Source organism: Aythya fuligula, chromosome 2, assembly GCF_009819795.1.
Source record: "Aythya fuligula isolate bAytFul2 chromosome 2, bAytFul2.pri, whole genome shotgun sequence".
NCBI classification, from domain to species: Eukaryota; Metazoa; Chordata; class Aves; order Anseriformes; family Anatidae; genus Aythya; species Aythya fuligula.
Window position 1 is genome coordinate 141,505,754 of NC_045560.1, and position 12,946 is coordinate 141,518,699.

General features: G+C 40.8%; 2 protein-coding genes across 6 annotated transcripts in view; one reads left to right on the forward strand and one right to left on the reverse strand.

Annotated features, from left to right (window-relative positions):
* NUDCD1 (NudC domain containing 1) overlaps window positions 1–7,629 on the reverse strand; it is a 36,799-nt gene extending 29,170 nt beyond the window's left edge. Inside the window, exon 1 of one of the 2 annotated variants that reach the window (XM_032181418.1) lies at window positions 7,499–7,629. In XM_032181418.1, coding sequence (XP_032037309.1) covers window positions 7,499–7,616 — 118 coding nt within the window. In that variant the 5' untranslated portion in view covers window positions 7,617–7,629. Of the gene's footprint in view, window positions 1–4,778; window positions 4,861–7,498 lie in introns of those variants that run through there. The other variant, XM_032181419.1, reaches the window with a different exon arrangement.
* A 125-nt stretch (window positions 7,630–7,754) lies between these two features.
* On the forward strand, window positions 7,755–12,518 carry ENY2 (ENY2 transcription and export complex 2 subunit). 4 transcript variants are annotated; one of them, XM_032182023.1, is made up of 5 exons: window positions 7,755–7,818; window positions 8,168–8,249; window positions 8,993–9,063; window positions 10,946–11,020; window positions 12,259–12,518. In XM_032182023.1, the coding sequence occupies exons 2-5, from the start codon at window positions 8,182–8,184 to the stop codon at window positions 12,333–12,335; spliced, it is 291 nt and encodes a 96-aa protein (XP_032037914.1). In that variant the 5' UTR covers window positions 7,755–7,818; window positions 8,168–8,181; the 3' UTR covers window positions 12,336–12,518. The 4 variants fall into 4 exon arrangements, with proteins under 4 accessions (XP_032037914.1, XP_032037915.1, XP_032037917.1 ...); XM_032182024.1 differs by having other exon boundaries at window positions 7,767–7,839; XM_032182026.1 differs by lacking the exon at window positions 7,755–7,818 and adding an exon at window positions 7,830–7,844.
* Window positions 12,519–12,946: the final 428 nt, after the last annotated feature.

A 12,946-nucleotide genomic window follows, 5' to 3' on the forward strand; every position in this document is an offset into this window, starting at 1 on the left:
TCAAAATTACAGTGTAAGTTTTGTCTGAAGGAGGCTGCAAAGAACAGCTGCTCACTAATAATGATGCCTCCTTGAGGACAGGAATTGTGCTACTTAAAAGCATCCTTGAGCAACATGTTTCCAACTAAAAACCTCCCCTCAGCTACCAGTAATCTCAGCTGGAATTATCTTTGCAAGACTAACCTAGTTTAACCTAGCTGCAGCTCCTTCCTGCTATCCCACGTCTATATGGAGACTGAACAGCTCTGCTCCCAATGTATCCAAGTGCAGAAAATCTTCAAGTTCTAGCAAAGACGTGAGCAAGCGTCTAGCCCATCCTTCCCAAATAGTCTCAGACAGATTGCAACTGCTCAGCCGCCCCCACAGTCAGCCCAGGATCCTCCATTTCCCTGCGGGAAGTCTCTCTCACCCTTCATATGCCAAGAAAAGTCCTTCAGAAAGTTAGGAGATGGGAACTCTGTCAGCCCATGATGAAAAGGCTTCAAATCTCCAGCATGGGAAGAGCACCTCAAGGCTAACAAAGTGAACCCATCCCAATAGTTATTCTAGTTTCTACTTCTCCAGTTTCCACACTTTCTTCTCTTTTCAGCTCAAAAAAAAAAGAGTGAAGTAATTGCCAGTTTCACTTCTGTCTTTACCAGAGCAAGGACCATTCACAACTCCATCCAGCAGTCCTCACCTTACACTTTTTAAACCAAGATTTCTTACACTTTTCGTTAGCATCTATTTAAAGCCTACTGAAGCAGCAGTTATTTTTTTCCATAGGAAACTATGCAACATATCCTGCCTGATTAAAAAAAAAAAAAAATCCAGTCACAGAATAGAAAACGTTTGTAAAATGACGGTACAATTAGTTTCCTAATCACTGCTGATATTTGCAAACCGACAGCATTAATTCCACTCAGCTCACATCATTATTCACATCCACCACACTGGAGAGATTTCAGCACCTCTGCAATTCATAGCTTGCTGTTCTATGAAGCACGGCCCTCCACAAAGAGCTGGAATAGCAAAAAAAAAAAGGAGCAGGAAGAAAACCTCATAATGGGGAAGATGCTACCCATTCTGATTTCTGCTTTAACTAATTTGAATGTTTCACCATAAATGACACTGTAAAAGAAATTAAAAGGCTGCGTTGTGAAAATGCCTTTTAAAGTCATTTGGACAATCAAGCTTTATCACAGAGATATATTTCCCAGCACGACAAGAGGTGACATGAATATTCTGTAAACAAAGACAAAAACAAACCTAATTCAAGACAATTATTTTCAGCAAAACCAAGTAGTTATCACCTACTTTCTATGTAGATCCATTCCCTGATCTTCTGAAATTACGACTCACACACTGAAGCATGTAAAGCGTTTTCAGCACAGAAAAGCTAAAACTGGCTCATTTTGTAAAGAACTTTACAAAAAGTGTTTCTCCGCTTCTCCCCTCTACCCCCCTAAGCACATTGTTATGGGCATAATTTTAACTAAAATATACACACATGTTGAAAATAGTCCAAATCAAAAGCTTCCTAAACAAATTTATAACTTTCAAAAGAAACTTTGGAACAATGTACCATTGATTAGCTGATTGTGAGGCTATAAGCTTTGCAAAAGCTGAAAGAAGATGAAGTTTTCCAGCTGCAGTTTTGACAAGCCCTGAATAAAGACATCAGTTAAAGGAGATCCAAATCCCTTAAGATGCCTTATGTAATTAATTCTTCATAAATACAAGTCAGAAACTATACAATGTGTGATTTTAAACCAGGAAATCAAGCAAGTGTGTACTGTCCTGTCACATAACGCTTCAAATACAGTTATCAAATGCTCACAGAATGTACCCTGTGTATACATCCCTGTGCCAAGAAGAAATAATTAGAGCAACTATTCTGGCCTTAATTAATTGAAACTCATTCTGTGATCAAGTGAAACCTGCACACAAATGCCATCTGCTATCACATACCACGTGCTCAGGCAGTTTATAGATTTCATACTAGGATGAAGTTACATTCTTTCCTTTCTAGGGCCTTCCAAGTTCAACTTTCCTGATGGTCCTTGGAAAAAATGAGGAGAAAGCCAGCAGAGCAGAGTGCAAAAGTAAAGTACAAGATGAAAAAAAATAAGAATTAAAAAATAAATAAAAATCCAGCAAAATAGAAGCTAATATAAAGGGAAAATAATTATTTCAATTGGATCATCATCTGATTCAGTTACATAGGAAAAAGAGCCTTAAGGAACTGGATCAAGAACATGGACTGATTCAATAGCACCAACCTTTGAGGTCCAATTGCCAAGCAGCAGTTTATGACAGCTATTCCCACAGAATGATACACAGTCTTACTTAAGTTTCTGATAGCCAAATCTGCACTGCTGAAACCCAAGAACATCAATTCAAACTGTCACATCAGTAATGAGAAAGAATGTACAGAATGTATACGTTAAATCTCAGCTTTCAATATTATTATACAACTGCAGTGAGGTGTCACAGTTCAGGCTGGCTTGAAGAAAATTACACCACTCGTCTAGAACTGTATGTTTCCAACACAATGTTTAAAAAAAGTAATTTGACTCAAAATATGTCCAAACTAATTAAGCCAAGATTATCACTAATATCTAATTTACCTAAAAGCAGAAGCACTAACACAAAGCAACTCATAAGAGTCAAAAGCAGCAAGATTTTCCTATCCTAATGAGATCACCTTATAATTATTCCTCTGTACCGCAAAATATCTCCTCTGAATAAAAAACACTATCAAGGATATCAACACTATCATACTTTGTCTGAATACTTGAGTCTTGCATCTGTCATTAAACACCATAAAGCAAATTTGAAAAAACAAAGTGAAGAAAATGTGTGAAATCCACACTGTTCATTGCTGAATACATCACAATGACTTTAAAATACTGGAAAATCTGTAAAATAATTATACTAACATATCGTTTGGGGCATCAAATACTACATACATGCTTCCATGTCATTCTTTGTTTTGCAGTGCCACCCAGTGGAAGCAATTTAGTATTTCATATACACTTCATACCGATGGAAAATATTCATTTATTTTCTAGTATCAGTGATCTTTCAGAGATCTATCAGAGATCTTTCTAACCCATCATCAGTTATTTTTCTTTTAACATTAACAAAACTGTTTTTATTGTTAATGGCAGCATCATTGTGTTGTTGCTGAGTAAAAAGCTTGCTTTGTCTACTGTAGTAAATGTTAATAGTCAGAACACACAAGCTTACTGTTTAACAAGCATACAGCTCGCTGAAAACATGCATGTTTTCATTATAGGTCATTGTCAGGAGGTATTTTCATCAGATCAAATTACTTGCACAGGTATGGAATGTATGTGCTCTACTGCACACTCAAATGAACATAAAAACTGAAGAAGCTGCAAAAACTAGCAAGGCACTTGTCAAAGTGTCACTTTGGCAACACACCTTCATTTATAAGCTGACTCGTGCCAATTGTGAGAACCATTTCCATTAACAGCAGCTGTACAGCAGAACTCACCTGTACGTTATCTTTTTCTTTCTCAACAAATTAAAGTAAAACATAAGAACAGTCACACATCCCTGAGATCTAAACCTAGATTTCTGATCTACAGTTGTAAAAAGCCTGGGGAAACCATGCCTCGCACTTTCTTCTTCACACTTTACTTCCCAAACATGACTTTAAAGATGTTCTTTTTTCTACATGTAATTTTTCAGTTTTCTAATATACTACAAAAGGAAACCTCCATAAAAGTTTGAAACCATCAGTTTCCTTGTCTCCATAAGACACAAATGCATTTTGCCTTGTAGCATTGCTAAGGGGCAGGTACTTTCCAGTGAAATTCAGTGAATGGGGAACTACTTTTCACTGAAGCACAGAACTTCTAGTCTAAGCAGACTGCAAGCAGAGCAGTACCTTATTAACACCATTGTTCAAGAATGCAAAAGGCCATTACAAAACTCAGTGCAAGGGTAGCACCTGAATAAAAGTTATGGACACAAACTAGAGAGAATAAGGAGAAAAATACACAAAATTTAGCATGAAGAGTTGGGCATTAAAGGCATACCACTGTGTGACTCATTCCTAGTTGAAACATATTATCAGGGTGAGGTGAAGAAAGACAACAGCCAGTGAAAGTTGAGATGAACTAGACAGAAGGGGTGGCCAGTAAGGAAGACAAAGAACACACTCATCAGAGTATTTAAAGGGGAATGTCTTGTAACGAAATTTCACCATTCTTTTCCACTGTGAGCATATATTTAAGAAATTCACAATTAAATTTCGCTCTCCCATTAGATCCAATGAATAAACCAAGGTTTTACATTTCTTTCAGCTTCAGCTGCACATCTGACCAGCAAATTCACGGCAACCAGAGCCTGACAGTATTCACTGCTAGTCTACCTGCAACTCAGTTTGACACGATGGTCAGATACTGAAAATTGCTGTAGCCACAAGCACAACACTATAAGGTGCCCAGCAACACCACATGCTGCTGGCCACCTGCTCCACGAGTACAAATCTGCATTGATTCCATACAACAAGGTTTTTTCTCATTTGATTGTAAAGGTGGCAGTTAAATTCATAAGACAGATCAACTTAAAAACAGCAAATGTGACATTCTTTTTATGAGCAAAGAAATAAAAAAATACTTCTTTTAATGAGCAAAGAAGGTAATGGTTAATGCTCAAGTTTGTCATAAGACTGCACATATGTCAGCTACAGAAGGGGTAATTCAGTTCTGCTTAAGAACAAGACCTATTTATTGTCACATATTCCAAGTAGCTCCAAAACCTACATGCTCATCTCACTGCCATGAAATTTGGGATGCCACAGAGGCAGAAGTCCAAATCCCTGGTCATTTGAGGCAAGCTGAAGCTCTTTCCTGGAAAACAAAGACAAAATTCAGCATCCATTTTCCATTAATCTTCCAGATTCTACCATCCTATCTCTGCGCACAATTGTAAATAAAATCATAAATTAGTCATGCTGACAGCATTCTTAATTATTTGGCATTTTCTTCAGCTATTATCTTTTATTATTCACTCCCAATTCGAGGAAATAAAACTCCCTGTCCCTCTCACACAATGTCAATTTGCGTGTTAATTGATTCGTGCAGTGAATCGAAAAAGCCAGGGCCTACAGGCCATACCTGGTCTTTACAACTCACCCCATTACTTCTGCCCAACATGCAAGCCCAGCTATGGGAAGATACCCTCAGTATAACACAAATGGAGACCACAGAGAGCAGGAAATACAAAGTCCAGGTACAGACCATCTCTGTAGTATAAGGAAACTACCATGAAGTAAGCAGAAAAAAAAACAAAAGGGAGAAAGAACCAGTGCATGGCCCAAGGACAGGCTGAATGAGACAAACAAAACATCTAGAAGACACATACAGAGCCTGGATTGGTTTAGATTTCAGATTACTAATTAAAAGGGGGAAAAGAAAAAAAGAAAAAAAGAAAAAAAGAAAAAAAGAAAAAAAGAAAAAAAGAAAAAAAGAAAAAAAGAAAAAAAGAAAAAAAGAAAAAAAGAAAAAAAGAAAAAAAGAAAAAAAGAAAATGGGTTTCTATTCTCCAGTAGACTGATAGCTGTACACACACACAAACACATCAGAATGTAGTATTAATGATTAATGACAGCAATTTAGTATTAATGATTCAGCAGGACAGCCATATAAGTTGAACTGAAAATAAATCAGGGTCTTTGTGCTGTGGGAAGCAGATAAAAAAAAGAACACACTGACTTCTATCACACAGGTTACTGCAACTATTATGGAAAACATCTCAATGGAGAGATCCATTAGGAACTCCCATCAGTCACATGTTCTAATCAAATTCTATAATCCTCATCTGTGTAGAGCAGGTATGCAGTAGACTTATCTGAGAACCACACAGCTTGTTTGACCTTTTTACAGACAGAACATCATAGTAAGGATAAAACTATATATACTTATATATGTTTGTATATAATTAAAATGGACAACTTAATTTCTACATGAAACACCTCACTTGTTCAAAAAGAACATTTGTATTTTAGCAAGACAGTCCAAAAATATCTTAAAAACCAGCTTTGCAAAACTTTAATCTCGAAACCAAGACACAGAACTAAGAAGCTGTACTTACATTACATGAGTTCTTGCTACTGCTGATAGAGCTGTAACACGCTCCTAACACACACACACAATTTTACATTTGAATGGTATTTTAAAAGGCAGCACCTACACCATAGAGTAAAGCCTTAGAGTGGAAATGTTAAACTACATAACAAAAATGGCACTGTCATTAAGTTTTTCAGTCCTATCATAGGTCTACATATAGTATTGTCTAACTTTCATTCACTCATCCTTTGATACACAATTCACATACAACACATCTTGTGCCCCGCTATTAAAATAAAGTACTTAAGACAAAAGTAAAAGCAATTCTTAATGGATAACTCGGAAGACTGGTGTATTGCCTGGTACATGTACAGACAAGGTCAGCTTGCCCAAATAGTACGTTACTGTCTGGTCCTTAAAAAAAAAAAGAAAGGAAATAAAAAGAAGAAAAGTAGATACTTCATGTACCTTACAACAGACTCAAATTTCACACATCAATAAAGCTAGAATGCTGAGCAATTTCAGGGGGGCATGGGTATGTATGTGGGCCCATACCCCATATGGCTCAGCAAATTGAGGACTGTGGTAATTAACCCACTGGCAGAGCAGCACCTTAAACACTGATATTGCTTAGTAGAAGAAACAGAGCATGGAGTGAAGAGCCTGACCATCCACCTGTGAACAACAAGCAAAGGAAAATGGCAGTTTGCAAAAGACTGTGTAAGACTACGCTAACTGAATCACAGAATGTTAGGTGTTGGAAGGGACCTCGAAAGATCACCTAGTCCAATCCCCCTGCTGCAGCAGGAGCATGTAGATCAGCTCACGCAAGAACACGTGCAGGCGGGTTTTGAATGTCTCCAGAGGAGACTCCACAGCCCCCCTGGGCAGCCTGCTCCAGTGCTCAATCACCCTCACTGTGAAAAGTTTCTTCTCACATTTAAGTGGAAACTCCTTATGGTCCAGCATGCACCCATTGCCCCTTGTCCTATCATTAGATGTCACTGAGAAGAGCCTGCCTCTGCTCTCCTAACGCTCACCCTTCACATGTTATAAACATTAATAAGGCCTCCCCTCGGTCTCCTCTTCCCCAGGCTGAACAGACCCAGCTCCCTCAGCCTCTCCTCGTAAAGGAGATACCCTACTCACTTCATCCCCCTCGTGGCTCTGCCCTGGGCTCTCCAGCATCTCCCCGTCCTTTTTGAGCCAGAACCGGGCACAACACCCCAGATCCCTCCGACCCACCCCCGGCCCCGGCCCTCCCCACAGCCCCCAGCGGGTCCGGGCGGCTCCGTGTCCGCCAAGCGAGCGGGACGGGGCCGGCCGCCATGCCGGGGCCCTGTCACAGCGCGGAGGGGAGGGCCGGGCAGGCCAGGGGAGGGCAGGGGCCGCCCGCCCGCAGCGCCGCCGCTCACCGTCGGCCAGCCCGAGGCGGTAGCAGGCCAGCGGCTCCAGGGACAGCTTGTAGCCCTCGAAGCGGGGCTCCAGCAGCAGCCGCTTGGCGCGCAGCGAGCAGCTGGTGGCGGCCGCCATGCCGGGGCTGCGCGGGGCCCCTCAGCACCGCCCGCCAACTCCAACGCCGCCGCGGGGCACGCTGGGAGCTGTAGTTCCGCCCCGAAGGCTGCTGCCGGGAGGAGCCCTCAGCCCTGGAGCACGCCGGGAGCTGTGGGCGCCCAGCTCAGCGTGGCCGCGCTAACTACATTTCCCAGCGGGCCCTGCGAGGAGGGAGCGGGTGGTGAGCGCCCGGCCCGGCTCGGTTCGGTCCGGCCGTGGGGGGGGCGGGGTAGGGGCTGAGGGGGCCGGGGCGCTGGGAGGGGGGGGCTGCGGGTGAGCGGTGGCAGGGGGCGGGCGTGGAGCCACAAAATGGCCTGGTGGGAAGGGACCCGAGCCCTAACTCCAGCCCTGCCGTGGGCAGGGACACCTCCTGCCTGCCCAGGGTGCCCACAGCCCCATCCAGCCTGCCCTCCCATCAGGGATGGGGCAGCCACAGCTCCTCGGGGCAGCCCCCGCCCGTGTCCCCCCCGTTGTCTTCTCGCAGCCCTGTCGGTGTCGGTAGCCTCGTAACTTTCTGCTTCCCCGCCTAGGTCAGCTTTGCACCATGAATAAGGACGCCCAGATGAGAGCCACCATTAACCAGAAGCTGATCGAAACGGGGGAGCGGGAGCGGTAAGTGGGCGTTGGGCGCTGCTGCCAGACGGGAGTGGTGCCTTGGTCAGAACACCACGAAAACACCGAAATTTTAAATGGCTGAATAAAAATATTATCGTCTGACCGCTTTTCTGATTTTACCCTTCAAATAAAGGATGGGGTGGTTGGCCTGAGAACTCCAAAGCTTCTTTGTCTGGTAGGTTGTGTTGGGGAACTCCTGGCTCATGCAAAACTTGTTTCAGTTTAATTGATAAAATTAAGTAGAAAAGATTCCTTATATATAACAAGTAGATTTCTGTTGTTTAATTGGTCAGGTTTCTCAGCTCCAATTTGGGGAGACAGCTGAAGACAAAAGTAGCACAAAATTGTTGTTTCAGAAAGGATGGGAGAAGGTTTTATTTATGTTGAAAGCCTTGTTTAAACTAAATGTTCCAGCTTTGAATGTCAGCATACATTTGCAACAGAGTAGTCTCAGGTAGTTCACGTGATTTGTGAGCTTCTACCTCTTCTCTGGGGTTGCAGCATCAGTGCTACCTTAAGAAAGATTGAGTTAAGATAGCTTCTGAACCAACTCCTTCTCATAGTACACTGAAATTGGTACCCGTTCAGGGTGGGATTCACATGCCATTCAACCATTTCTGCTGCTGGTCTGGAAATTCTACTATGAGTAGTAACTGTGGGCTTACTTTTCATGCTGAAGCATATTTGAGCTTGCTGGGAATGTGTGCTGTTCCTAATAATTTTGTTTATTGTCTTAATAGCCTTAAAGATTTGCTGAGAGCCAAGTTAATTGAATGTGGCTGGAAGGATCAGTTGAAGGCACATTGCAAAGGTAATTGGTGGTCAAATAAATAATCCTTTGTAGTCAACTGAGGTTGTGGTCAAATAAAGGTCCCATGTGAAAACTTTTACTGTCTAACAGTTGATTTAAATTGTATTTAGGGAAGCAAAATATCCCTGGCAGTTGTTTTCATGTGCAAGAAAGCATCTTGCCATCTTTGCCAAAAAAAATCTTGAAACTCTTCTCTGATCTGAAATTCAATAAGTGCCTGAGGAAAAAAAAAAAATGAAATCAGTTCCCTAAATTTTCATGACCATACAGCATTTTCTTTTGAGAAAGACAATTTCTTACACAATTTAAAAATATAAAAGAATTGTGTCATTTGCATACAGGAGTGAAAAATGTGCATTTTTACTACTTCTGAATACAATTCATGAAAGTAAGATCATCTGCCTAACTGAGAGAAAACAAGCTGATGAACTTCTGCATACCCACAATTTCAGCGTTGAATTAACTATCATTTTTACAGTTTACTGACTTGTATGAAACTGTTATTTTATAAATAGTATTTCAGCCTCCAGAAGTATTACTACATGGTCAAATTTGCTTAGTGTAAATAACATATCCTTTGAGCTTTCGTTTTAATTCTGATTTGGTCTATCAGCCGAAATTTTTATGGGGCTGTGTATGACAAATTGTTTTCATAGGTGAAGTTGCAGAGAAGGCTGAAATGGCTGTCTGCCTGATGCCAGTGCCACAGATTACTCATTTCAATAGTACGGATAATAAAGGGAATGTATATATGCCTTTTCAACTATACGTTTTGTAATCTGCTGTAGTAAAGTTATTTGGAATTACTGAATTTATGTTTGTATTTTGAACTGTAACTGCAGCTGCTGAGAAGGCAGATGTAAGTTCAGTTGTCCTTACTAAGGGCATAATAACCTCCAGTAGAAAACAGAGGGGTTTTGTTTGTCTGTTTTCAGTAGCTTGATCTATATCATGGAATGGTATAGGGACACCTCCCACCAGACCAGGTTGCTAAGTCCCATCCAGCCTGGCTTAGAACGCTTTCCAGGAGGGGCATCCACAACTTCTCACCTGTGTGGATAAGGGCCAATAATTGAGCAATCCAAAATAAATTTCTTTAGGAATTTAACGCCCCAAAATAGTTGACAAATCATGATGTCAGTTCAGAAAATATATTTGGTACCTTGGAGACTAGGATTCTCCATTTCTCAAAAATACTGACATACAGTTAAAACGTGCATGTTTAAACAAAATGTGTTGGGTTTGTGCTTCTGAATTGAGGCTTTTCAGCATTGACTTCTGCATTTTTTTCAGTAGCCCTCTAGGTAGTATAAGTAGGCAATTTGTTAAAATGCAGGTATGTGTATATGGGATGTCTTAAGCATTGCTTTTATTTTGTGGCAGATTTATACCTTTCAAACTTGTTTTTTTTTACTGTCCTGAAGTTTAAGCAACATAGCTCTATAATCTATTTAGGAAGAGTTGTAAGTGTTTACTGCCTCTGTGCAGTAAAAAACTTTTTCCAGTTGCATCTTTCTCACTGTAATGTAAATAATGATTTTGAAGAGATGTTTAGGCTAGCTTGCAAACTCCAAAATGCTCTAGTAATGTGCACATCATCTGGTAATGCTCAGATAAACTTAAACCTTCCAATATTTGATTTTAAACTATGAGCTGGCTGAGATACATCAGTAGTAGTAAGCTTCCATCCTGAAGCCTATGGCACAAATTGGAGACTAAATCCACTGAGCAATGTAGTAGGTAGTGAGTTAATAACCTACATCTAGGTCAGAATCTCTAGGCTGCTCTGATACCTGCAGGCTTTATATCTTAATCATTGACAGAGGTTTTGTCTTCTACTGAATGAATTAAGACTTCAGATGTCTGTCTTGGTCTTCCCCAGATGTCATCAAAGAAAAAGGATTAGAGCATGTCACTGTTGACGACCTGGTGGCAGAAATCACTCCAAAAGGCAGAGGTAAGAAAACACAAGAATGGGTGTTATTCTTGCAGTACAGGTAGGTATGTTCATTAATGTATTATATATGGAAACTATGAACTTGTCTGTGTTGGATGCAAGGAAAAACATTAATACCTTGATTTTAATTATGAATAAGACATGTAAATGGGTGTTGTGTAATAGCCATTCAAAAGTTGTAATGAGCTGTGTGTTTACTTCTGCAGATTATGTTATTTAGTCATGAGTCTGTATTCAACTTGATGATTGATTTGGTGCTCCCAACAAAATTTTGGGTATGAGGTAAAGATGTATTAAAATGTCTTATAAAGATGTCTTCTGTTTCCCAAAGCCCCATCCATCTTGACCTTGAACACCCCCAGAGATAAGGGATCCACAACTTCCAAGGGCAATCTGTTCCAACGCCTCACCACCCTCATAGTAAAGAATTTCCTCCTATCATCTAATCTAAATCTCCCCTCTTTTAGTTTAAAACCATTCCCCCTTGTCCTATCATTATCTGCCTATGTAAATGTAAGTCACTCTCCATCTTTTCCATAAGCCTCCTTTAAGTTCTGAAAGGCTGCAATGAGAACTCTCAGTGAGTTTTCCCAGTCTGCGCTGCTCTCTGGGATTGCCCTGAGCCAGGTGCAGCACCTTGCATTTGGCCTTGCTGAACCTCGTTAGGCTCTCATGGGGCCAATTCTCCAGCTTGCCCAGGTCCCTTTGGATGGCATCCCTTCCTTCGGGTGTATCAGCTGCACCACGCAGCTTGGTGTTGTCTGCAAACTTGCTGAGGGTGCACTCAATCCCACTGTCTGCGTCATTGATGAAGACATTAAACAGTACTGGTCCCAGGACAGACCCCTGAGGGACACCAGCAAATAGTCATTACCAGCCTCCACTGGGACATAGATCCAGGAAACACATTTCTTTATATAGTTTTTCTTGGACTCTCTAATAAGCTTTGGTTTTAATGGGTGAAACTTCATTCAGTCTTAAAAAGTAGATATTCAAGGTAATGTGCTTAATACCTTCACTCAGTGGTCATGGCTGAGATCTTTGCTCTTAAATTTCTGAATGAAAGAAGTATCCAGGATGATCAAAGCAGTTTCTGGTCATTATGTCCTTGCTACTGTTGAATAATCCTTTTCCTCAAGTTCTCAAATTTTCTTGACTATGGTCATACAGAAACCTGCTTGGTATTAGCATATTTTCCCTTTTGTCTTTTTAATTTCTTGCTTTCTTATGTATTTCAGCCTTGGTACCAGACAGTGTGAAGAAAGAACTCTTACAAAGAATAAGAACCTTCCTCGCTCAGCATGCCAACCTTTAACTACAGCAGTCGTCTTGGATACAGTATTACTGTTTCTGCATTATGTCAGTTGTGTCAGGATTGGAACTCAGTTTCCATGCTTAATGATCGAAATTTGTTTCTTTTTTTTTTTGTATGAGTTGAAATTTCCTTGCACTGAATCAATTTCTTGGTGTTATTTTAATAAAAAAAAAAAAAAGTGGACTTGTGGTTCTATGGCTCCTGATCAATATACTGTAACACAGTATCATCTATTTCACTTTTTAGTTTTTAATAATCCAGTACTGTACAGTTGTGTAGAGCTGTTCAGGTTCTCCTCACACACACACAGCAAAAACACAACAAAAAAAACATGTTTAACGAAAAATGCGGAAGGGGAAAGAATTTGGTGGAAGATGGGATATGACGTGCTAATGAGCACAGTCTTTCTCATTTTCCCTAAGTACCCTGATAGCATGAAGAAATTAAAAGCCTGTATGAAGCTCCTGGTGCCCTTCCTCTTTAGTGCTTTGTTGCTGGGGAACGAGTGGTTAGAAGTCTCTAACCTATGTTGCACATCCTCAGTAACTGGTCAAAGGTTGAATTATTCAAACAAAGGCATTTTTATCTTTCATCAGTAATTCTTCTCACAT

What these genes read in the sequence shown, in the direction of transcription:
- ENY2 (XM_032182023.1), top strand. Translation starts at nt 8,182, where the DNA reads ATGAATAAGGACGCCCAGATGAGAGCCACCATTAACCAGAAGCTGATC. An exon ending in GAAACGGGGGAGCGGGAGCG is followed by an intron (nt 8,250 to 8,992) that starts GTAAGTGGGCGT and finishes TTGTCTTAATAG; the next exon opens with CCTTAAAGATTTGCTGAGAG. An exon ending in AATCACTCCAAAAGGCAGAG is followed by an intron (nt 11,021 to 12,258) that starts GTAAGAAAACAC and finishes TATGTATTTCAG; the next exon opens with CCTTGGTACCAGACAGTGTG.